Source organism: Artibeus jamaicensis, unplaced genomic scaffold (assembly GCF_021234435.1).
Source record: "Artibeus jamaicensis isolate MK-2021 breed Jamaican fruit bat unplaced genomic scaffold, CSHL_Jam_final contig_687, whole genome shotgun sequence".
NCBI lineage: Eukaryota > Metazoa > Chordata > Mammalia > Chiroptera > Phyllostomidae > Artibeus > Artibeus jamaicensis.
This window is the reverse complement of record NW_026521925.1, coordinates 1,688,590-1,714,656: the sequence shown is the minus strand read 5'-3', so window position 1 is coordinate 1,714,656 and position 26,067 is coordinate 1,688,590. Positions and strand designations below refer to the sequence as shown.

The 26,067-nt window shown below is 44.4% G+C and overlaps 1 protein-coding gene across 8 annotated transcripts; it reads left to right on the top strand.

Annotated features, from left to right (window-relative positions):
* The first annotated feature begins 20,733 nt into the window (after positions 1-20,733).
* ZNF32 (zinc finger protein 32) lies at positions 20,734-25,837 on the top strand. Of its 8 annotated transcripts, none has more exons than XM_053671442.1 (5): positions 20,734-20,813; positions 21,329-21,410; positions 21,773-21,864; positions 23,404-23,543; positions 24,813-25,836. In XM_053671442.1, exons 4-5 carry the CDS (start codon positions 23,474-23,476, stop codon positions 25,562-25,564), a joined length of 822 nt encoding a protein of 273 aa, XP_053527417.1. In that variant the 5' UTR covers positions 20,734-20,813; positions 21,329-21,410; positions 21,773-21,864; positions 23,404-23,473; the 3' UTR covers positions 25,565-25,836. The 8 variants fall into 8 exon arrangements, with proteins under 8 accessions (XP_053527417.1, XP_053527414.1, XP_053527416.1 ...); XM_053671439.1 differs by having other exon boundaries at positions 20,740-20,980; XM_053671441.1 differs by having other exon boundaries at positions 20,740-20,980; positions 21,296-21,410.
* Positions 25,838-26,067: the final 230 nt, after the last annotated feature.

The following is a 26,067-nucleotide window of genomic DNA, read 5'->3' as shown; positions in this document are numbered from 1 at the left end:
CACAATTTACAATAGTCAAGTGCTGGGTGCAACCTATGTGCTCATCAGTAATAAGTGGATTAAAAAACTGTGGTAAATTTACACAATAGAATACTATGCAGGAGAAAGAAATGAGCTCCTACTATTCAAGACAACATGTATGGAACTGGAGAGAATTATATTAAGTGAAATAAACCAAGAAATGAAAGACAAATACCATATGATGTCACCTATAAATGGAACCTAATCAACAAAACAGTCAAGCAAGCAATATATAATCAGAGACATTGAAATAAAGAACAAACTGACAGCAACCAGAATGGTGGGGAGTTGGTTAATGGCGGAAGGAAGGGGAAGGGTCATCAAGGAACATGTGTAACAATCCCATGAACAAAGCCAGATGAGTGTAGGATTGAGGATTGTTATGGGGCATGAGTGGGGCAAGGGAACATGGCTGTTTGAAAATGGAGACAGTAGTAATTGAACACCAATAAAAACCTTAAACATTAAAATAAAATACAGGACTTCCGCCAAGATGGAGGCATAGGTGGATGTGCCGTGCCTTCTCACACAACCAAGATTAGAGAAAACTAAATATTAGCAACAGAAAACACAGCCAGAACATGGAAAATTGACCTTTTCGGAAGTCCGTTAACAACAAATTCTTCAGCCTGACTGGTAAAGGGCGAAACCGGTGGCTGGCGGAGCAGGGTTGCACAGGAGGACTCTCGGCCAGACACACTCAGGCCCGCGGAATCCAGGCGCAGGGTCAGACCTAGTGAGCGACCCAGCGAGCAACCAGGCGAGCGACTGAGGGGGAGACAGCCGGGCCCGGGGCTGCGTGTAGACTTAGGTCACGCATTTCTGCGTGGGTGGACAGGCGAGGGAGTGGGCGGTTGGACCAGGCTGGCAGGTCCCCATGGCCAGCGGCAGTGGAGGGCACCGCCATTTCCCTGCTCTGACCCCACCTCCACATACAGCGTCATAACCCAGCCACTCTGAGTGGCCCGGCCCAGGTGAACCACCTAAGGCACTGCTCCTCCACACCCAGCTGTGAGAAGCAGCAGAGGGGGCCGCCATTTCCCCGCTCTGGCCACACCCCCACATACAGCGTCACAACCCAGCGACCTGAGAATCCAAGGCGCCGCTTCTCACATTTAAAGGGCCCGAACAGACCAAGAATGGCGCAGGAGGATCTCAGACCCCAGAGCCAATAAATCTAAGCAATGAAGAAATAGCAAAACTCACAGACGCACAGTTTAAAACATTGGTGATCAGGATCCTCACAGAACTGGTTGATTATACCGACAAATTAGACAAATATATGAAGGTGAAATTAATTGAAATGAATGGAATTGCACAGGACACCAATAGCAATGAAAAGGAAACTGGGACTCAAATCAATGGAGTGGACCAGAAGAAAGCAAATAATGGCCAAACAGAAAAGAGTCAGGAAGCAAGAATTCAAAGAAATGAGGAGAGTCGTAGGAACCTCCAGGACATCTTTAAACGCTCCAACATCCGAATTATAGGGGTACCAGAAGGGGGAAAGGCACAGCCACCAGTGGAAAACTTATTTGAACAAATAATAAAGGAGAATTTCCCCAATCTGGCAAAGGAAATAGACTTCCAGGAAATCCAGGAAGCTCAGAGAGTACCAAAGACATTGGACCCAAGAAGGAACACACCAAGGCACATTGTAATTACATTAGCCAAGATTAAAATGAAGGAGAGAATCCTAGAAGCAGCAAGAGCTAAGGGGACAGTCACCTACAAAGGAGTCCCCATCAGACTGTCAGTGGATTTCTCAAAAGAGACCTTACAGGCAAGAAGGGGCTGGAAAGAGGTATTCCAAGTCATGAAATCTAAAGACCTACAACCAACATTGCTCTATCCAGCAAAACTTTCATTTAAAATGGAAGGACAGATAAGGTGCTTCTCAGATAAGATCAAATTCAAGGAGTTCATCATCACCAAGCCCTTATTATATAAAATGTTAAAGGAACTTATCGAAGAAAAAGAAGTTAAAGAAACATGAACAGTGAAAGGACAACAAACTCACAGTTATTAACAACCACACCTAACACAAAAGCAAACTAAAAGGACAGCTAGATCAGGAGTGGAAACATAGAAATGAAGATCTCAAGGAGGGTTAGCAACAGGGGAGTGGGAGGAGGAGAAGGGGGGAGAAGGTACAGAAAATAAGTAGCATAGACAGTAGATAGAAAATAGATGGGGGGGCAAGAATAGCATGGGAAATATAGAATCTAAAGGACTTGAGACACATGGTCATAAACTAAAGGGGGGGTGATGGTGGGGATGGGGGGTAGGGTGGAGGGGAATAAAGGGGGAATAGAACAACTGTAACAGCATAATCAATAAAAAAATTTTTTAAAAAAACCTTAAACATTAAAATAAAATACAAAGCAAAAAAAAAGTAAAGGGAAAACCAAATGATTGTAGTCAGAGGGTGGCAGCAGAGGGATTATGGTGGATGTCTTGGGAAGAAGGAGTCTTGAGCACCACATAAGGCCTGAGTTCTGGGTTCCAGTGCCATGAAGGTAAGTCCACATAAATTCTGGTGGCAAAAAACTAATGGAAATTGTGTCAATGGAAGAAACTTTTGGAGCCCCAAGTAGTTTCTCCAAAAAGATCAACAGAGGGACTCATCTACTTAGGCTCACTGTCTCTTGAGCTCCAGCACTGGGTAGCAGCTTGAAGGGCACCAGTGGAATACTGAGAGAATTTGGTGTCTTACATTGGGGTGAGCAGAGGACACTATCCCTTTTCTGTGTTTTCCCTCTGCAAAGCCATGAAGCCAGCAGACTGGTATCATATTTAAGACTCCATCAACCTGGCTAACACTCTTTGATAGGCCTTGGAGATCCCCAGAGACTCCACCCAACACAACTTATCGGCCCACACAGTCTGCTTTTTCATATGAATAACTGGCCTTGGATCATGCTTCAGAGCTCCCTAAATCCTATTAAACAAGCAACAGCTGCCCTCAGTGAGCTCAAGGCTGGACACTAGCAGCATCAAGATTAATTTCACAACTTAGCTTCTACTGGGAATCTCCAACCCCAACACAAGTATCAGCCTTCTTAGATTGCTTTATAGCTCAGGAAGGGTGACCCCAGGCAAAACACAGGTTTGGGCAGACCTTGGCCTGCACCACCTGGGATACACCAGAGCCAGTGCACCTACTGAACAGCTATAGACTTCTTCCAAGAACCACCACCCTGCCCCTGCATAGCTGATCCTCAATGGAGGATGGAAGTTGGTGGTAAGTGGTCACAGCCAATCCTTGCAGCTGACTGACCTGGGAAAATCCCTCCAATTGATCTGCCAAAGCAACCAAGGCTCTACTACAAGAGGAGGGTTCCCTCAGTCCATATGAAGGGCACACCTCGAACACTGAGCTTGCGTTAAAGGAGAAACTGAGCTATTGAACTCTACAGGATACCTAGAAATTAGGGTATACTACCAAGATGGGGAGTCAAAGCAGCTGTACATAATATATAGAAATAAACACAGGGAACCTCACAAAATAAGGAGACAAAGAAACATGGACCAAATGAAAGAACAGATTAAAAATATAGAAAAAGATTGAAACAGAACAGTGATAAGCAATCTATCAGATTCAGAGTTAGAAACACTGGTTATAAGGACACTCAAGGAACTTAGTGAGGACCTCAGCAGCATAAAAAAGAGCCAGTCAGAAATGAAGGTGTCATTTATTGATGTAAAGAACAATTTACAGAGATACAACAATAAATATGATGAAGCTGAGAATCAAATCAGTGATTTGGAACAAAAAAAAGCAAAATCAGAACAACAGTCAGAACAACAAGAAGAAAAAATAATAAAAAAATACAGCATAAGCAGCCACTGGGACAACTTCAAGAGGTCCAACATTTGCATCATAGGGGTGACAGAGGAAGAGCAAGTAATTGGAAATCTATTTTAAAAAAGATAATGCAAGAAAATTTCCTTAATTTGTTTATAGAAATAGACATGCAAGCCCAGAAAGCATGGAGAGTCCCAATCAATTTGAACCCATAGAGGACCACACCAAGATACATCACAAGTAAAATGCCAAGGGTTAAAGATGAAGGAATAATCTTAGAAGCACCAAGACAAAAACAGAGAGTTTACCTACAAAGGAGCGACCATAAAATTGTCAGCTGATTTCTCCACAGAAACTTTTCAGGCAAGAATGAAATGACAAAAAGTATTCATAGTGATGAAAAGCAGGGTCCTACAACCCAGATTACTCTATCCAGCAAACACATAAAGTGGTTCCCAGACAAAGTAAAGCTAAAGAAGTCCATCATCACTAAAGGAGTTTATCATCACTAAAGGAGTTTATCATCACCAAGCCATTATTACATGAAACGTTAGAGGGAGTTATTGAAGAAAAATAAGTAGATCAAAACTATGAACATTAACAATGCAACAAATGATTGAGGGTGGGACATTGGGGTGGTGAGGCCGAGGATAATAGTGGGGGAAAATGGAGACAAATGGAGACAAATGTACTTGAACAACAATAAAGAATGAAAATAAACACAACTATCAATAACTGAATCTTAAAAACAAAAAACAAGAACAATTTGGAAGGATGCTGGGAAGATGGTGAAGGAGTAGGACATGGCTGATTCTAGCTCCTGTACTCATGGGTGAAAATCCTGGCAGATCTATAGAGAAACAGCACAATAAACCATCGGTTACCCAGCATTTATGAAATTAAAAGACCAGAGATTGTGACTGACTCTGAAATACCAGACAGCAGCAGAGTGAGCTACTGGAGCTGGGACACACGGGGCCCCTGTGCTGCTGCCATAGCAACAGGCCTAGGAGCCGGGGAGTCAGGTACAGGAGCTGGATACTCCAAGCCCCTGTGATGGTCCTGGGTGACAGAGGAGTTGGGTGCCAGAGCTGAGACATTCCTGGCCCCTGTGCCGATGCCATAGCTACGGGCTTGGGCAACAGAAGAGTCAGTTGCAGGAGCGGGGACACTGGAGGCCCCTGTGCTGCCGCCATAGAGACGAGCCTGGGCACCAGGGAGCCAGCTACAGGAGCAGGGACATTCTCGGCCCCTGTGCCACTGCCATAGCAATGGGACTGGAGGCCAGGGAGTCAGATACGGGAGCCGGGACACTCCAAACCCCTGTGATGGCCCTGGGCGGCAAAGGAATTAGCTATGGGAGCAGGAACATTCTCAGCCCCTGTGCCTCTGCCATAGCGACTGAGTCTGGGTGCCGGGGAGTCAGCTGCGGGAGTGGGACACTAGAGGTCCCTGTGCCGCTGCCATAGAGAGGGGCCTGGACATCAAGGAGTCAGCTACCGGAGCCAGACATACCAAACCCCTGTGACAGGCCTGGGCGCCAGAGGAGTTACCCACGGGAGCCTGGATATTCTTGGCCCCTGTGGCGCTACCGTAGTAATGGGGATGGGCGCTGGAGGAGTCGGCTGCTAGATCCAGGACATTCAGCAGTGGTAAGGCGACCAGCATGAGGACCAGTGCGAGGACCAGCGTGAAAGTAGGTGGAGACAGAGAACATCAAGAAACTTCAAGGAGTCTGCACCACTGAACTTCACAGGTATCATATACCACAGAAGTTCACACCATAAACCCAGGGTTTCAGAACAGATCAATTTGAGAAGCAGAGACTAACAAGAAGAGTCTCAAACAATGGGAAGACAAAGAAACAATCCCCAAATGAAAGAAAAAGCAGAAACTTCAGAAAGAATGCTAGATGAAAGAGAGGCTAATCAACTATCAGATAGTGAATTCAAAGCACTGGTTATTACAAAGTTCAAAGAGCTCACAATGAGCTATCAGAAACTACAGGGGAACTATAATGATCTCTCTGCAAACTACATCAACATAAAAAAGGAAATAGAAAATATCAGCAAGGGACAAGAGGAAAAGAAGAATACAATTTCTGAATTGAAGAACACAGTAGAAAGTTTCAAAAGTAGGATAGATGAAGTGAGGGATAGGATTAGTGAGTTGGAGGACAAGGTAGAAAGCATCTCACAGAAAGAGCAAGAAAATGAAAAGAGGCTCAGAAAGAATGAAGAGGGATTAAGAGAAATCCAAGACAATATGAAACGTAATAATATCCGAATAATAGGAATACCAGAAGGAGAAGAAGAAGAACAAGGGATAGAAAACATATTCGAAAGACTAATGAGAGAAAAGTTCGCTAATTTGATAAGAGAAAAAGTCACACAAATCCAGGAATGACAGAGAGTCCCAAACAAGAGGAAACCAAGGAGGCCCATTTCAAGACGCATCATCATCAAAATGGCAAAATTCCAAGATAAAGAGAGAATCTTAAAGGCAGCAAGGGAGAATAAAGAAGTAACATACAAGGGAGCCCCAATAAGGCTAGCTACTGACTTCTCAATGGAAACACTCCAAGCAAGAACAGAATGGCAAGAAACATTCCAAGTAGTGAGAACCAGAGGCCTACAACCAAGGCTACTTTACCCAGCAAGGCTCTCAATCAAGATAGAAGGCCAAATAAAGAGCTTCCAAGACAAAAGAAGCCTAAAAGAATACGCCTCCACCAAACCAGTTCTACAAGAAATACTAAAAGGACTGCTTTAAGGAAAGGAAGGAAAAGAGACAGATAGGGAGGAACACAGGTACAAAAATGGCAATGAATAAGTACCTATCAATAATAACCTTAAACATAAATGGATTAAATGCTCCAATCAAAAGACACAGAATAGCTGCATGGATAAGAAAGCATGACCCACACATATGCTGCCTATAAGAGACCCACCTCAGGACAAAAGACCATCACAGACTAAAAGTGAAAGGCTGGAAACAAGTTTTCCAAGCAAATGGACAAGAAAATAAAGCTGGGGTACCAATTCTCATATCAGACAAAATAGACTTCAAAAAAAAGGGCCATAAAGAGAGACCCAGAAGGTCACTGCATTATACTCAAGGAAAGAATCCAACAAGAAGACATTAATATTGTAAACATATATGCACCAAACATAGGGGCATCCAAATATATCAGAAAAATCTTAGACGACTTCAAGAAAGATATTGACAGCAACACAATTATGGTAGGGGATTTTAACACCCCACTATCAAAAATGGACAGATCTTCCAAACAAATTATCAACAAAGATATTGCGGCATTAAACAACACCCTAGATGAAATGGACTTAAGTGATATATATAGAGAGAGCCCTTCATCCCAAAGAAGCTAAATACACATTCTTTCCAAATGCACATGGAACATTTTCAAAGATAGACCACATGATAGGACACAAAACAAGCCTCAAAAAATTCAAGAAAATTGAAATCATACCAAGCATCTTCTCTGACCACAAGGGACTGAAATGGGAAACCAACCCCAAAGAAGAAAACCCAAAGCACCCAAAATCAGGGAGACTGAATGGTATGCTATTAAACACCCAATGGGTCAAGAATGAAATTAGGGAAGAAATCAAAACATTTCTGGAAACAAATGAAAATGATCTCACAACAACCCAAAACTTATGGGACACAAGGAAGGCAGTCCTGAGAGGGAAGTTTATAGCAATACAGGCCTACCTAAAGAAGATAGAAACATTTCAAACAAACAACCTAACAGTACTCCTGCAAGAATTCGAGGAACAACAACAAAAACAGCCCAGAGCAAGCAGAAGGAAGGAAATAATCAAGATTAGAGCAGAATTAAATGACATAGAAACTAAAAGCACAATTCTAAGGATCAATGAATCCAGGACTTGGTTCTTTGAGAAGATAAACAAAATAGACAAGCCTTTAAGTAGGCTCATCAAGAAAAGAAGAGAGAGGACACAAATAAACACAATCAGAAATGAAAGAGGAGAGATTACAACTGATACCACAGAAATAGAAGGGATTGTAAGCAATTACTATGAAGAACTGTATGCCAAGAAATTTGAAAACCTAGGGGAAATGGACACATTTCTAGAAAAATACAATCTTCCAAAAGTCAGTGAAAAAGAAGCAGAAAATCTAAATACACCAATAACAGCAAAAGAAATTGAAGCAGTAATCAAAAAACTCCCATCACACAAAAGCCCTGGACCAGATGGTTTCACAGGAGAATTCTACAAAGCATTTAAGGAAGAGCTAACCTCTCTTCTCCACAGACTATTCCAAAAAATCCAGAAGGATGGAAAACTCCCAAATTCTCTTTATGAAGCCAGCATCATCTTAATTCCAAAACCAGATAGAGACACAACAAAGAAAGAAAACTTCAGGCCAATATTGCTGATGAACATAGATGCCAAAATCCTCAACAAAATATTAACAAATCGCATCCAACAATATATCAAAAAGATCATACACCAAGACCAAGTGGGATTCATCCCAGGTGTGCAAGGATGGTTCAATATTTGCAAATCAGTAAATGTAATACATCACATAAACAAAAGCAAAGACAAAAACCACATGATCATATCAATAGATGGGGAAAAAGCTTTTGATAAAGTACAATACCCATTTATGATAAAAACACAGCAAAGTGGGAATACAGGGAGCATTTCTCAATATCATAAAGGCCATATATGAGAGACCTACAGCCAATATCATACTCAATGGGAAAAAACTAAAAGCTTTTCCACTAAGATCAGGAACAAGACAAGGATGTCCACTTTCACCACTTCTATTCCATATAGTATTGGAAGTTTTAGCCACAGTGATCAGGCAAGAAAAGGAAATAAAAGGATTCCAAATAGGAAAGGAGGAAGCAAAACTGTCATTGTTTGCAGATGAAATGACAGTGTACATGGAAAATCCTATAGACTCTACCCCAAAACTGCTCGAACTAATTAATGAATTTGGCAAAACAGCAGGATACAAAGTCAATATCCAAAAATCAAAGGAATTTTTGTATACCAACAATGAATCAGCAGAGGCAGAAATCAAGGAAAAAAATCCCATTCGATATAGCAAAAAGAAAAATAAAATATCTGGGAATAAACCTAACTAAGGAGGTAAAAAACCTGTATGCAGGAAACTACACAGCCCTGAAGAAAGAAATCAAGGAAGACACAAACAAATGGAAACATATACCTAGTTCATGGATTGGAAGAATTAACATCATCAAAATGTCCACACTACCCAAAACTACTGACAGATTCAATGCAATACCTATTAAAGTACCAATGGCATATTTCACAGACATAGAACAAACACTTCAAAAATTTATATGGAACCATAAACGACCCAGCATAGCAGCTGCACTTTTGAGAAAGAAGAACAAAGTAGGAGGGATCACAATACCTGATATCAAACTGTATTACAAGGCCACTGTAATCAAAACAGCCTGGTACTGGCATAAAAACAGGCACATAGACCAATGGAACAGAACAGAGAGCCCAGAAATACACCCAACTCTCTACAGTCAATTAATATTCGACAAAGGGGGCAGTAACATAAAATGGTGTAAAGATAGCCTCTTCAACAAATGGTGCTGGGAGAACTGGACAGCAATGTGCAAAAAAATGAAACTTGAGCACCAACTTACACCATATACCAAAAAAATTCAAGATGGATAAAAGACTTAAATATAAGCCATGACACCATTAAAGTCCTAGAGGAGAACATTGGCAAGAAAATCTCAGATATTTCACTCGGCAACATTTTTACTGATATGTCCCCTAGAGCAAGGAATATAAAGGAAAGAATAAACAAATGGGATCTCATCAAAATAAGAAGCTTCTGCATGGCTAAAGAAAACAGTATTAAATTAGCAAGACAACCAACTGTATGGGAAAACATATTTGCCAATGATATCTCAGACAAGGTTTAATCTCCAAAATATACAAAGAACTTACATGACTCCACTCTAAGAAGACACCCAACCCAATTAAAAAATGGGAAAAGGACTTGAACAGACACTTCTCCAAGGAGTACATACAGAACATCCAGAGACACATGAAGAGATGCTCAATATCATTAGCTATCAGAGAGATGCAAATTAAAACCACAATGAGATACCACTTTACACCAGTCAGGATGGCTATCATAAACAAAGCAACAAACAACAAATGTTGGAGAGGTTGTGGGGAAAAGGGGTCCTTAGTTCACTGTTGGTGGGATTGCAGACTGGTACAACCATTATGGAAAACAGTATGGAATTTTCTCAGAAAAATAAAAATCGACCTGCCTTTTGACCCAACAATTCCACTGCTAGGATTATATCCTAAGAATCCTAAAACATCAGTATCAAAGAACCTATGCACCACAATGTTCATAGCAGCACAATTTACAATAGCCAAGAGTTGGAAGCAACCTAGGTGCCCATCAGTAAATGAATGGATCCAAAAATTGTGATACATATACACAATGGAATTCTATGGAGCAGAAAGAAAGAAGGAGCTCCTACCCTTTGCAACAGCATGGATGGAACTGGAAGGCATTATGCTGAGTGAAATAAGCCAGGTCTTGAAAGACAAATACCATATGATCTCACCTTTAACAGGAAGCTAAACAACAAAACAAACAAGCAAGCAGGAAAAAAATAAGACACTGAAATAGAGAACAAGGTGACAGTGACCAGAGGGGAGAGGGAAGGGAAGTTAAGGGGGAAAAGGGGAAGGGATTTGGAGGGACAAATAGGAAGGACACAGGGACGAGAACTAAGGGGGGTTGAAATGGGAGGGAGGTGGGGAGCAAGGGGTGGGGGAGGCTTGGATGGGAGAAATAGACAAAAAAACTGTACTTGAAAAATAACTAAATAAAAATTTTTAAATAATTATTAAGACATGATTGTCACAAAGTAATATCACTTACTTTGTGACAAGTAAAGGAGAGAAGGGATTTATATTTAATGCTCTGTCTTCTGTAGACTTAGTTGTTATCATTTAGCAAGAACAACATGTAATAAGAATTGCCCAGACACTGAAACCCTTGTCCTATCTAACCATGCCCCCACTGAGATTTTTCACTCCTCATTCTTGAAGGAACATGAACAAGGGTCACTTTTATAACTACTATGTGTTGAAAAAGTGAAATTTTCTGGCTGCCTGATAAAGTCTACGGCTCTCCCAGGTGCTGGAATTCCTGAGAACTGCAGTATATAAAGAGGTCACTATTCTAACAGGAGAAATGTGTCAAAAGAAGTGAGGCAGAAGTGGGGAAAATCAAGAAGACAGAGATCCTGCCACTCATAAACTCACATTCTGGTGGGGATCTAATAAGTAAGTTGATCCACAGTGACAGCCTCCAATAACAACATGGCAACAATGGAGAGAAGGAGGAAGATGTCATATCTGAGTCTTTTCCCATGTGATCCAGGACACAAAACCATGTTTTTTTAATTCAGGAATCAGTCTTTAAGTTGTTTGGTCTGTCCAGGACTTTGAAAGACAGGTAGGAACTGGGCAAGAAGTGACTATGTAGAAAGGGAGAGCCCAGTGGATAAAACACAGTAATCCCAGAGGGGGAAGAGATGCCAGATATGACAGATCTACACAATATCTAGTAGGTATCCCACAGTTTTGGAAGCACACATGCTTGCCATGTGGCTGTAAAGAGCTGTACCTTGTAAGGCACTTGGGCCTGGGGAGGAGGACAGCTTGGAAGGAAGTCTTGGCATGGCCCTCTGCATCTGCCCTCTTAGATGTATCACAAAAAAGTCCTTCTATCCCCATCCCCATGATGATAGGAGACACTCCTGGGGAATACAAACTCATTTGTGTGTGTGTGTGTGTGTGTGTGTGTGTACAGGAGAAGGGTAAGGCCAAACATGTGAGGCCATGCTGTTCAGGCCCCAGCACAAGACCCTCTATGATCAGACATCCTATTAGAGACCATCCCCTAGTTAGCCAGCTACACAGCTGCAGCCTACAAACTAAAATCCTTCTGAAAATCAAGATTCAGGAAGAAACCACCAGTTATTCTCTACCTCTTTGTCCCCTAAACCCACTGCCCTGTAGGCACTGGGATAAGACTTGAGATGAACAGATCACTTGAGCCGTACATAGCCCAAATGGCTCTTCCACCCTTTGTCCCCAGATTGAAAACATTAGGAGGTAAGGACTAAAATTGAAGAAAAGGAACAGCTGTGAGCACATGTTGTAATCAAACAGTAGGGTAAAAGAGTCAGGATGACATGAGGGGCAGCTCAGATGAGGCACTGCCCAGTCTCACCTGCTCTCTAGCCCAGACACCCACACAGCAGTCACTTCCTACTATATTAACAAGCCTCAGCTCCTCTCAGCCCTCTAGCCCCTGGATTCAGAGAGAACATGGGCTGAGGTTTCCCCAAGGCTGGCTCTCCATGCTCCAGACAGGTGGGACTGTGAACGGCAGAAGGCATTCCTAGGCTGCCTGGTTTAACAGCTTGGCTTACCTGCCACAATTCAGACCAATACTGCTAAAAAAAGAAGGTTCTGGGTAGTGTGGCCTCCCTGTACCTGTCTCCCTTCCAGCTCACACTCAGAAGTGCAGTATTCTGTTACTAAACTTCTATGCCTGTCCCTGCTGTGGTAAACACTGGGCTGCTCCACCTTGTTCCTTCCACAGCAGGGCAAGTGCCCAGGTCAGCCCAGTCACTTTCACTGCCAATCAGCAAACTCTCACAGCTATAGGGGCCTGTGCCTAGGCTGAGGCAGAGCTGCTACTCAAGGACAGGACACAACTTAGAAGAACTTCATCCTGCCTGTGGAGGATGAGGCTCCACAGGCAGAGAGTAAATTGTCTCACCTCCACCTGCCCCACCTCAAGCCACACCACAGCTTTGGATTAAAGAGAGGGAGCTAATGAGCTACTACTCTGAAAAGAAGCTGGGGTCTCAGGAGTCTTCTGAACTCGATAGGACTTTGACATGGGAATGCATGAGTGTGCACTTGCCCAGAGTTAGCGACCTCAAAACCATCATTGAAGGTGGACAGAGAAACAGTAAATTACCTCTTAAAGCCACTCTAAAATCTTACTAAAAGTAATTCATTTCCCTGTGTCATTTTTGTTACCGAACAAGAGGAGGTCGTCCGAGGGAGGGGCAATACAATATTTGGCCCACCTAGGGATGCCCAAAACTGCTATACAACAGGGGCCCCTCCCAAAAACCAAAATATTAAAATCTACTGGGCCCTTCTGTCCGCCGCCAATTGGAAACACATCTCTTAATGCCAGAGATTTGTGAAAAGGAAACAAAGTGTTTATTTAATGCTATTCAGGCCTAATGCCACCACTAAAATATCAAAGTCCTTTAGGTTGTACACCTACACCCACACAGCGCTCCCTTCTCCCACTGTCCCAACTCCAGGTACCGTAAATCAGGAAAAGAGCACACGTCTGTGTTGCAGGCCGCTGGCACCGTCAGCTGTGTCACCGTGCAGGATCTCGAGTTAATCCAAAGTACTGTGGTCCCCTCTCATGGTCCACTGGCAAGAGTCCTTTGTACCCAGTTCCAGTCAAAGTCTCTGTTGCTTTTCAGGCCCCGCGGCCAAAGGGGGCACCCCAAAGCCGCGTGGGCCTCTTCTACCAAAGCTGCAGGAGTCCGCACTCCACCAAAAGTATGTGGCTGTCTTCTTCACCTGGCTGCAGGGATCTCCATTCTGGCAAAGCTGCGTGGTTTTTCCCTTTCACCTGGGAAAGAGGGGTTCCACACTCTGCCAAAACCACGTGGCTCCCTCTTTCACCTCACCAACAGGGGGTCCTCACTCTGCTGAAACCGCGTGGCTCTCTCTCTCTGGCCAAGCGGGGACCCTTCATGTCTCGGAGCCAGTCTTTTCCAAGCTCTCACCCAGGCCATCTCGCTCAGGAGCGCAGCCCCTAGTTACATTCTGAGTCCAAGCCCTTCTCCCTCCAGAGAGCAGCCCTTAGTTCCCATCTTGAGTCCCTGCCACAAACTTCTCCCTCAGGAGAGCAGCCCCTAGTTACATTCTGAGTCTCTGCTAGTTCCTTCTCAGACCCCAAGCTGCTCTCTTCTTCCCGGCTCCAAACTTGGCCACTGCTATTTAACATATCTATGAAACCAGTTAAAGGTTATAGATATGTTAAATAACCATTCCTCTGGAGGTTAGCTCCAAAACTGTTGCTATGCAAAATAGCTCTCAATGGCCTGGCTCCATTCTTTCTTCCCCCTGTGGGGGGGGGTGAGGACATCTTATATGTCTCTCCAATATTCCTATACACTTTGAATTCTGGACACTTTTCTAAATCTTTTTGGGGGGCCCCCCTGTCTGCACCCTGTATCAATTCCCTCCTTTCAGATATACACGTTCTTTATAATCATATAAAGGAAAATGGACGCAGATCTCATCTTCTTGTAACTGCTTCGAGCTGAAAATGGACGCTGTCCTACATACTCCGGGGTCAGGGGTGCCCTGAAAGGGGAGGGGGTGCAGCACGGAGGGAGTCCTTCCTGTAAGGGGAAAGACCTTGCAGGGTCCTGGTCAGTTGGCTGTCACCTGGACGTCGCAGGCTTGGTGTCCAAAGGCTGGCATTACTGGACCGTTGGCATTCCGGTCAGGTCATATTCTGGAGGTGACAGATTAGGTAAGAAATTGGAAGCACAATTAAATCATAACCATTAATTGACAAAGGCAGACACTCCAGTAAAGAATGGCTTATCTGGTGGAAGGTGTACAAGGCATGTTACACCTATCTAAAAACTCTTGTGCTCCACTATACTTCACTCAGGCTGAGGGGAATACATTAAGATTTCCCCTCCTTTCAGATTTCTGCGCCCTTTCTGCCCAAGCCATCGAGACAGAAAAGGGAAATTCAGTTTCAAAGTGAAGCCCACAGACTGCCCCAGCCCTTTACCAACCCAACTACTTAGTTCAGCCAAACCGTTGAGTCTCAGGGGGGCGATGACGAAGATGGGCTCCTTAAGTAAGGCCTATATTGCAACCAGTCACTCACAGGCACAGGCAGGTCATAGGCATACACTCTATGAAAACAGAGAACACACAGGTTAATTCACACAACAATCCCCAAACCAGTCTCTGCGCCTGTGAGACTGTCTTTTGGGAAGACATTCCATTGCAAGATCCTTTGCACCTGTAAATTGTACATCTTCGGTAACATCACAAACCTGGTTTCAACTTTCAAATGAAAATAAACTTTCAAGACAATTAGCTGTGCCATTCTGATGTCCAATACTGAGGATTGTGATTTTCCTTGAATTATAATTTTTCTCCTTAAGATCACCCTCACTGTTATTACAGGGACTACTTTGGGTCCCGCTTTTGATTTTGACTGTTTGTTTGCATAAACACATCAAGAGCAGCCTGGATCACTGATGATCCCTAAGTCTACTTTGCTGGAACTGACACAGGGAACCTTCAGATTGACTTCTCAGTTTGCCCCTCAGGGCACAAAAGCAGAGCCACACACCTGCCATCTGGCTTTACCTGTACCAGTTGTTTCACTCAAGTCCTTGAGCCTCCATTGTGCCTACAGGTTCCTTCTTAGCCATCTTTCAGGAAAGTAACCTTCGTTCCTTCCCTAGAAATACTGGCATGAACCGCACAACCAACTAAAGTACCAGGCTTTTCTTGTGGGCTTTCGCTAGCTTCACAGGTCAATCTCAGTTCCTCAGGGCTTTCTGGTAACGACCAGAACCCATACATGCCTCCTTCAGGCATGACATTCCAGTCAAAGTCCTGGTTAACAAAACTACTATCAAAGACTGGTCTTATTGGTTTTATGCAAAGAAACCTTATGTCATCACTCATTCCTTTAAAATGCCAAATTTCTGGAGAGATCAGGTAGGGAGAAAAATACAAATCATAATGGAAAATCCTTTTCCTTGTTCACTTTCCTATGGAGTATGAAGTTTCAATCTTTCCTGGAATCCTCAATTTCCTTTTCAGAGCAGATACAGAGCAAAATCTGAAACACAGTGTTCCGAAACAATACAGGTAGAGACATTCTCTCGCACCTAATGCATCCACTGGTGCCTCACAGAGACATGCTCCTTCAGGCCCAGTCTCTTGGCAGAGACATCTTGCTTTGCCTCAGGCTGAAACGCTCATCAGCCACAATTGACCCTTCCTGGGTCCCAGGTGGCAAAAGCATTCTCCCCAACCGGTTACAGGTGACCTTTCTTAGGTCTTCAGGTATATACAGAGTTTCTGATCAGAAACAGAACCAATGGCAGAGACTTGCTCTTCTTCCAGTCCGGTCTCATGGCAGAGACATGCTCTTTGCCTCAGGCTGAAACACTCATCAGCCACAATTGACCCTTCCTGGGTCCCAGGTGGCAAAGGCACTCTCCCCAACCGGCTACAGTGACCACTAGGTCTTACAATACAGGTACGGAGACGTGCTCCTTCAGGCCCGGTCTCTTGGCAGAGACATGCTGCTTTGCCTCAGGCTGAAACACTTATCAGCCCCAAATGACCCTTCCTGGGTCCCAGGTGGCAAAAGCATTCTCCCCAACCGGTTACAGGTGACCTTAAACAGGTCTTCGGGTATGGAGACATGCTCCTTCAGGCCGGGTCTCTTGGTGGAGACATGCTGCTTTGCCTCAGGCTGAAACACTCATCAGCCACAATTGACCCTTCCTGGGTCCCAGGTGGCAAAAGCATTCTCCCCAACCAGTTGGTTACAGGTGACCTTTCTTAGGTCTTCAGGTACACAGGGTTTCTGATCAGAAGCAAAACCAATGGCAGAGACTTACTCTCTTCCAATCCGGTCTCATGGCAGAGACATGCTCTTTGCCTCAGGCTGATACACTCATCAGCCCCAAATGACCCTTCCTGGGTCCCGGGTGGCAAAAGCATTCTCCCCAACCGGTTACAGGTGACCTTCCTTAGGTCTTCAGGTATATACAGAGTTTCTGATCAGAAACAGAACCACATTCCAGAAATTTGCTTTTCCCATGAAACTAGGAAACAAGTAGTTGAGGTTTCCTTTACTCCAGGTTTAAAACTTTCATATCCTTTGTACATATTTCTACTCATCTAGATTTAACCATCATTCTCTTTTAATCTTGGTCCCTTTCCCACACTGGGAAGGACTATACTTAAGCTCAGTACTTAAACTCAGTATGTGGCAGCTAAAAGTCCATAGCACTACAGGTACCTTCCACTGAAAGTCCCTAGGTTTGCAGGGACATTTTACAACTTTCTGAAACTTAGACCTTGCAAATACCCTATAAATCAGATGGTCACTCTTGGACCTCAGTTCATGACCTTCAAAACCAGAGCCATTACTATCAGAACCAGTTACACAGAAAACCTGACTGCTGCATTGTCCACACAGCAGCAGCATACACCCTATAAATCAGAAGAGAAGCCTTAGCCAGTTCAAAGATGGCGGCACCCATGCACGTGGAGTCATCCAGCATGGCGGCACCCATGCATGCAGGGTCATCCAAGATGGCGATGCCCATGCATGCTCTGTCCTCCATGGTGGGGCACTCACGTGGCTCATCCATTTTACCCAAAATGGCAGCACCCTGACTCTGTTTCCACCCACCTGGGAAGGTTCCAGGACTCCGGTTTTAGGAGCCCTGGAAGCCCCCAAGGCCCTTTCCACCAGCGGGCAAGGGGACACCACAAAGCTACCCTCTGCCCAGCGGGGGTGGTACACTGAGGCTGCAGTCACCAATGCAGGTGGAGAGCAGGCTCCACTCACCTGTGACGGTGGGAGCTCTGCAGCTCCGTTTTCGGGAGCCAAAGCTGCTCCTGGCAACCCCTGCTGTGGTGGGTGAGCAGAGCCCACTTGCAGAGGCTGCAAATCCGTGGTGGAGACTTCTCCCACTTGCAGGGCAGGAGAAGCTACAGTGGGCCTCACCTCCCCAGAAAGCAGTGTCGCCACGGGAGTTACCGCTGTCTGGGGTCCCTCATTCCCTGGGTTCAGAGCATTAATGAGGTTTCTTTCCTCATCATCTTTCTCCTCCTGAGATCTATCAGGGAGGGGTTCTAAGACCCCTTTCTCCTTCTGAACCATTACATACTTCTCTGTAGAACTACTCATACAGTTCCAACAAAGCAAACAAAGATTCAGAACAAAAAGAATACAGATGGCATAAAGATCAGGTATTTCCCCTGCTTTCACCCACAATTCCAGCTCCATTATTGCCAAAGAGCAGTCAGAAACCAAGTTTTCAACCCCAAACACTTTCACCTCTCTGCTCCCTTCCCCATTTCGTTTCCTTTTCACCTTTCCAGGCGTGATTAGGCGGCCGATGCCCTCAAGAGCGCAGAGAAATCCTCAGAGACTGGGAAAATTCCAAAGCCTCACTCTCTCGCACCTGAGGGGGTCGGTCTGCCACGGACAATTATCATCCCACCGGAGTCGCCAAAAACTGTTACCGAACAAGAGGAGGTCGTCTGAGGGAGGGGCAATACAATATTTGGCCCACCTAGGGATGCCCAAAACTGCTATACAACAGGGGCCCCTCCCAAAAACCAAAATATTAAAATCTACTGGGCCCTTCTGTCCGCCGCCAATTGGAAACACATCTCTTAATGCCAGAGATTTGTGAAAAGGAAACAAAGTGTTTATTTAATGCTATTCAGGCCTAATGCCACCACTAAAATATCAAAGTCCTTTAGGTTGTACACCTACACCCACACAAGCGCTCCCCTTCTCCCACTGTCCCAACTCCAGGTACCGTAAATCAGGAAAAGAGCACACGTCTGTGTTGCAGGGCCGCTGGCACCGTCAGCTGTGTCACCGTGCAGGATCTCGAGTTAATCCAAAGTACTGTGGTCCCCTCTCATGGTCCACTGGCAAGAGTCCTTTGTACCCAGTTCCAGTCAAAGTCTCTGTTGCTTTTCAGGCCCCGCGGCCAAAGGGGGCACCCCAAAGCCGCGTGGGCCTCTTCTACCAAAGCTGCAGGAGTCCGCACTCCACCAAAAGTATGTGGCTGTCTTCTTCACCTGGCTGCAGGGATCTCCATTCTGGCAAAGCTGCGTGGTTTTTCCCTTTCACCTGGGAAAGAGGGGGTTCCACACTCTGCCAAAACCACGTGGCTCCCTCTTTCACCTCACCAACAGGGGGGGTCCTCACTCTGCTGAAACCGCGTGGCTCTCTCTCTCTGGCCAAGCGGGGGACCCTTCATGTCTCGGAGCCAGTCTTTTCCAAGCTCTCACCCAGGCCATCTCGCTCAGGAGCGCAGCCCCTAGTTACATTCTGAGTCCAAGCCCTTCTCCCTCCAGAGAGCAGCCCTTAGTTCCCATCTTGAGTCCCTGCCACAAACTTCTCCCTCAGGAGAGCAGCCCCTAGTTACATTCTGAGTCTCTGCTAGTTCCTTCTCAGACCCCAAGCTGCTCTCTTCTTCCCGGCTCCAAACTTGGCCACTGCTATTTAACATATCTATGAAACCAGTTAAAGGTTATAGATATGTTAAATAACCATTCCTCTGGAGGTTAGCTCCAAAACTGTTGCTATGCAAAATAGCTCTCAATGGCCTGGCTCCATTCTTTCTTCCCCCCTGTGGGGGGGGGTGAGGACATCTTATATGTCTCTCCAATATTCCTATACACTTTGAATTCTGGACACTTTTCTAAATCTTTTTGGGGGGCCCCCCTGTCTGCACCCTGTATCATTTTCACCTTCCTCCAACACTGTGGTCAGAAGAGGAAACTTTTCGCTACTGTTATTCAAAATAAATACAAGTGGTTGATTCTACCTGTTTCATTTTGCAAGTCCAGTACTTTTACATACAAGACAAACAAGGCCACACAAAGAACAAAATCCAACTCCTACAGGACAGACCATCTCATAACCAGACCAAAGAAACTGTCACCTGAGGATGTCTTAGATCAATGGTCCCCAATCTTTTTGGCGCCAGGGACCCGTTCCGTGGAAAACAATTTTTCCACCGTTAGGGGAGGGGTTACAGGAGGAGGAGCTCAGGCGGTAACTCAAAGGAAGCTTCCCTGGCTCGCCACTGAATTTACAGGTCCACGTCCTGGGGGTTGGGGACCCCTGTCTCAGATTTCCCAGCCCGCATTGCTCAATTCCCCGAACAGAGTTAGGCGTAGGTGAAGCTCTGAATTTGGCTTCCCAGCGACAGTGCCTGCCCAACCAACCAGAAAACAAGCAAGCCCCAGGACTGAAACTATGTTTCTGATACCCTGCTCCCAAAACGGAAATAAAAACGCTAATTAAAGCGACTACCCCACCTCCCTTCTGAATCGCTGAATCAAACAGATTCAGTTGTCCACAGCCAGGCAGCGATTCTGGCGGTCAGCACCAAGGGGAAACCTCCCACTGGGTAAGCCCCAGAGGGCTGCTACCGCCAACTTCTTCATCAAGCATCCACACAAGGCCAAGAGGGAGGGAGCCTTTTTCAGAGAGTCCCACATGGAGTTGCCAAATTTGTTACCAACCCAAATGAGTTTACTGCTTGGGCTGTTCTATTCAAGAAGGAGCAGTGGTTGTTACAAGGTAGTTTTATTTACTTGCAACAAGTAAAGGAGATGGGATTCATTTCCAAAAATCTACCTTCCAAAGAGAGGTTTAACCTTTAACACAGTGGCTCAATGCATAACCCTTACACATAACCCAACCCCCTTATAAGCACTCAAGGCTTTATCAACCAACTTCTCCCCAAGACTTTGTTTCCTTCCACGGTACCCTGCAAGACCACTATCTGCTGAGCCAGGATGTCCATTCCGCCTGGCTCTCTAGTCTGTGGACAAGTCTGCACCTCAGGAGGAGTGTTGGGACACCCTGAGGAACTACATTTCCCACAGTGCTCTGGAGAAGCTGGGCGCCGGGGTCTTTGACCAGCGGGTGGGTTTATGCAGAGCCTCCTGGGAGTTGTAGTCTGGTTGCCTCCACGGGCCCTGCAGCAGGCCGCACTGGCTTTTGTCTGCGTGTGGGTTTGCGCAGCCGTAGTCAGTAAGGCTGCTGGCAGGTCAGTGCCCCCAGGCGAGTCGGGGTCTAGCTAGCAGGCGGCCGCTTGGCCCTTCCATCGCCTCCAAGGCTTGAAGCAGGCCAGGCCTGCCAGTTGCGAAGGAGCAAGCCCTGAGGGGAGAAGTCTGCGGCTAGAGAGGAGTCCAGCTGTACCGGAGGAGGAGGGAGGTGAGGGGCTTGAGGTCCAGCACGCAGGGCGTGTGGTCCAGGGGTGGCAATGTTCAGAATGGAGGGAGAGTTTGCTCCAAGGGGCCGGGGTTCCTGGACCGGGGCTCGGCAGGGTAGGGCATTTGGAAGGCCCCTCACCCTGCAGTCTCGGGATGGGGGTCGGGGCGGGGATGTGGGGCAGCGGTCAGGTGCATCCTGGACCAGCAGTGAGGGTTTCAGAGGATGGATAGGAGATTTTGCACTCTCTCTAGGGAGAATGAATGGGAGAAAGGACAAAGTGGATTTTGTGTGGAGAATATAATCTTCCCTACCCAGAATCTCCGTATCCTGAAATTATCTGTCCCCCAGGAGCTTCCGGAGACACAGCAGTCATCCTCTCTTCTCGTTCTCTCCTTTTGGGGACTCTGAAGTTTAGACCTTAAACCTACAGGTATTGTCAGAGACCCTTCACATTTTTTCTCTTTTTCTCCCAGGAACTACTTGACATGAAGCTGTTATTAATCTATTTATTAAGTGAGGAAATGGAGTCAGAGATGTTTGGTTATATGCACAAAGTCACATAGGGGAGTGGGGAGCCAAGTCTCATGACCTAATTCTGAACTTTTCCACAGGATAAATGGCTTTTCTGCAAGGAAAAGCAATATTTGCTATGATAAAGCCACTTTCTCCAAAATCTTCAGGAAATTAATATCTCAGACATGTGATCTAGGGAGAAAAATGACAGTTCCCCTTTATTAATCAAGGAAGTCCCTGAGATACAACTGAGTTTGTTACTTGTTGAATATCTTACAGTATGTGGAGAGGCAGAGCTGTAAGTACTATCTACTTGTTCTGACCAAGCTCTATTTGCTGGATTCCCCAGGAACAGACTCCAACTTCAGGCAGTAAGTACCAGGTACTTTCCACTGACTCTTGGTGGATGTGCAGTTGTTGAGCAGTAATACCTTGAATTTCCAAATTAATGTCCTGTAGCGTTCTGGCACTCTTAATAGGGGATTCCTTTGTAGCTTGTACTCCAAATTGGAGGTGACACCTCCAAATAAGAATTTAAAATGCCTCTTCAGGCACCACAACATGTAGCAGAATGTACAGTTGACAAGAAGACCAGGTGTTTCAGTTAGCAAAACAAAGAATTGTAGCATCACATTGCTATTTCATTAAATCAGGTGGCTAGCATTTTTTTAATCCTCCCTGGAGGATATGTTTATTGATTTAAGAGAGAGAGGAGGGAAAGAGAAGAGACACATTAATATGAGAGAGTAACAGCAATTGGTTGCTTCCTACGTGCACACCAACCAGAGATGGAACCCACAACCCAGGTATGTGCCCTGACCAGAAATGGAACCCACAACCTTTTGGTGTACAGAACAGCACTCCACCCAGCTGAGAGCCGCCTGACCAGGGTGATGGCTAGCATTTTGATGAGACGTATTAGGATGAAATGAAGATTATACACTGAACCACTGTATAAAGTATAAGAATGCAGTAATCAGGATCCAGAAGTAAGAAGAAAATATTCCAAAGAAAAAGATAATATAGTATAATAGGATCTAGAGGAGTAGTAAAGTCTTTCCAAGCCCTGTTTTATTCTGCTCTATTTTATAAAAATCCGCTAGTTCCGTAGTGATGAGGAACTAGAGAACTATCTAGTGTGAAAGTATAGGCTTTGGATCCAGAAAATCTTGGAGTTGAATCTTTCTCCCACCTTGACTCCTTTTACTGGCTCTAAGAATTTGGGCAAGTTACTCACTGTAGTTGGAATGCCTTGGAGTTGGTTTTGGAGTACAAAGTAGCTCTTCCTTTTCCAAGTATTGACAAGTATTTACACTTTTCTTAGAACTGTTATCTTCATATCTTAAAGAGAGGGAAAGATCTGGATCTGGAGCCTCCTAAGAATGGTTTAAAGGTAGCATACGAAATCACTTATTCTCTCCTTATAACTTAGGGGAAATTAGAGAGGAGAGCTACAGCCATTTCTATTGTAGAACCAATCATGAAGGCTGAATGTTGACTTTTATAGATTCTGAATTCCTTTGGAGACTATCCAAAGAGCAGATGGTTAGATGGGGGAAGAAACTGGAAGATTCTAATCACATGCCAAGGCTAAGGATCAGATAGGAGTCCCTATTATCTTAGGGATTGGCCAGAAAAGAGAGAGATGTGTTTATGTGTTCTCTGCTTTTCTACCTCCTGCTTCCTCCTGGGCTCATTTGTGTGTGGTCATGGTACCTCTAAGGCTATTTTTGCTGTTACATGTTATACGTCAACTGTTACATCAGGCCATCCAGAGTTCCTCCATTTACTCATACCCCAAACTGGAGCTCCTGTGGACTTTAAATCTTTTCATTCACCAGTTCTCATGCTTTTTTCCTGTTTTTGTTGTTCTGTTTTGTTTTTGTTTGGTTGGTGTTTTCCTCCCTCAGGTGCTCAAGAACAGCCTGTGGAAGCATTATATGAAGAGGTGGTGATTAAGGTCCTACAGCAGGAGTGGACATGTTTGGATTTCCAACAGCTACCCTGCTGGACTGTCATGGAAGATATGCACAGAATGTAGCATTTTTCAGTGAGTGAGTCCTGTTCCTGTCCACAGGGACAGTTGACCGTTGTCTCTGTCCTTAGCACTGGTTGGCAGGGTAAGGACACAGAGGAGACATTCCTTTGATGGACTTTATCCTTCTGGGGACTAAAGGGAAACCCAGAAAGTTGGTGTCAGAAGTAACAGTAGAAACAGCAAAAGGACAATGCTGATATGGAGGTAAACTTGAGGTAGTCTCTCAGAGAATGAATAAACAGCTTTAAATCTCATTGCAGTCAGAGTAAAAAAGGGTAAGGCAGAGGAACAATTAGAAAAATCTCCTTAGGATGACTCCAAGAAAACTGTTAATAGTGATAAATTGGACCCATATTTAAAGGGCAGTAGGCAGCTCAGATACAAGGCAATATTGGAAAATACTGTCAGTCATTGCATAAGAAGTGCTTGAGAATAACTTCCAAACACAAATTGATTTCAGTTCCACCATAGCATAGTAAACTGAAGTAGCATGAGTTTTAAAGGGGAAAAATTCCTTGGGTCAGAATCTATAGTTGTTCTGACTTGATCTATAGTATCAGACAAGTCATTTCCTTGTATTGCAGGGTCTTCATCCGTAAAACAGGACAATAAGCTCTACCTTCATGGCTAGTAGGAATGAGAGATAATAGGTGTAATGTGCCCAGGATTCTATTACACATTTTCTGACATCATGGAGTTTACTCCACTGTCAAAAAAGCAGACTAGTACAGAAGAGGATTTCTTATGAAGCTAATGAAATCTAAGTTTCAGAATTCCTCTCTTGCTTTGGTCTCTGCAAAGTCCTGTTCCTTCTTTTATAACTTTTTTGTAATGGAGTGCCTTTAAAATTGTAAAGCTTTAGCCCCTACACAACCTGGGTCCTCACCTAATTGAAGTCAATTAAAATTGCATTGAGGCTCTGTGTGATCCTATGAAGTTTTCTTGATTTTTCTGAGTCTGGAGATATTTATGTCTACCTCACAAGATTATTTGGGAGGCTAAATGAAACAGTGCAGAGGCAATACATTGCTGTGGAGCATGCCTGTGTTTGAATCCCAACTCTATGCTTATCTACTGCATGACCTTTGACAACCTCCCTATGCTCTCATTTCCTCATCTGTAGCAATCTCATAAGATTGTTTTCAGGGTTAAATTATTTATGAAAAGTGCACTGTATAATGTCTGGCATATAATAAGCACTCAACAAAGCATCGTTTATTTTTCCCTGTTCTCACTCAGCATATTGGTGCATTTTACATGACTTCCCTCTCATTTTACTAGATGTGATGACAGAGGCCCACCACAAATATGATCACTCTGAGGCCACAGGATCTTCAAGCTGGGATTTCCAGAATTCTTTCAGAAGAGAGAAGCTGGAGCAAAAATCCCCAGATTTTAAGACACTACAGGAAGATCCACCTGGAGTGAAACAGAGGGTCTATGAGTGCCAGGAATGTGGAAAATCCTTCAGGCAAAAGGGTAGTCTAACATTACATGAGAGAATCCACACTGGTCAAAAGCCCTTTGAGTGTACTCATTGTGGAAAAAGTTTCAGGGCCAAAGGCAATCTTGTTACACATCAGCGAATACACACAGGAGAGAAGCCCTATCAGTGCAAGGAGTGTGGGAAAAGCTTTAGTCAACGAGGTAGTCTGGCTGTTCATGAAAGACTCCACACTGGACAGAAACCCTACAAGTGTGCTATTTGTCAGAGAAGTTTCAGGAACCAGAGTAACCTTGCTGTTCATAGAAGAGTTCACAGTGGTGAGAAGCCCTATAGATGTGATCAGTGTGGAAAAGCCTTCAGTCAGAAAGGAAGCTTAATTGTTCACATCAGAGTCCACACAGGCCTGAAACCATATGCCTGTGTACAGTGCAGGAAGAGTTTCCATACCAGGGGAAATTGTATCCTGCATGGCAAAATCCACACAGGAGAAACACCATATCTATGTGGCCAATGTGGGAAAAGCTTCACTCAGAGAGGAAGTCTGGCGGTGCACCAGCGAACCTGCTCACAAAGGCTCACCCTTTAACCACATTTTCCAAAGGGAACTCTGAATTAAGAGTATAAAATCATCTGTGGACTATCCAGTTCTATGGACTGAATGGAGACTCTCAGAAAGACCATCATTGGGTAGAACAAACTGACTTTTCTTTTTTCCAAATGAATATGAAAAATAAATGTCTTGTTTATCATCATCATCATGATGTTTATTTTATAATTTATGTCAGTTTATTTTGACCTAATTTCCCAAGGTACTTTCATTAATCTAGTACACACTCAGATATTGTTCTGTGCGTAGCAGATACAGATTTTATATTTTTAATTGACAGCATCAGCCTTTTTAAAAAATCCTTTTATCAATTTCAAGATTTTTCTTCTCTACATACTCAAATTAATCTTTTGTATTTAAGTCTGGGTAGAAATGATGAGTTAAATCTAACTACTCTAATAATACTCTTACTGAATATTATGTTAGCTGGATGATACCCCTCAAAAACCTATTCTAACATATCGTCGTGTCCATAGCAGAGA

Coding starts and splice junctions, on each gene's coding strand:
- ZNF32 (XM_053671442.1), top strand. CDS start 23,474: ATGTTTGGATTTCCAACAGCTACCCTGCTGGACTGTCATGGAAGATAT. Junction 23,544..24,812: donor ACAGAATGTAGCATTTTTCA/GTGAGTGAGTCC, acceptor TCATTTTACTAG/ATGTGATGACAGAGGCCCAC.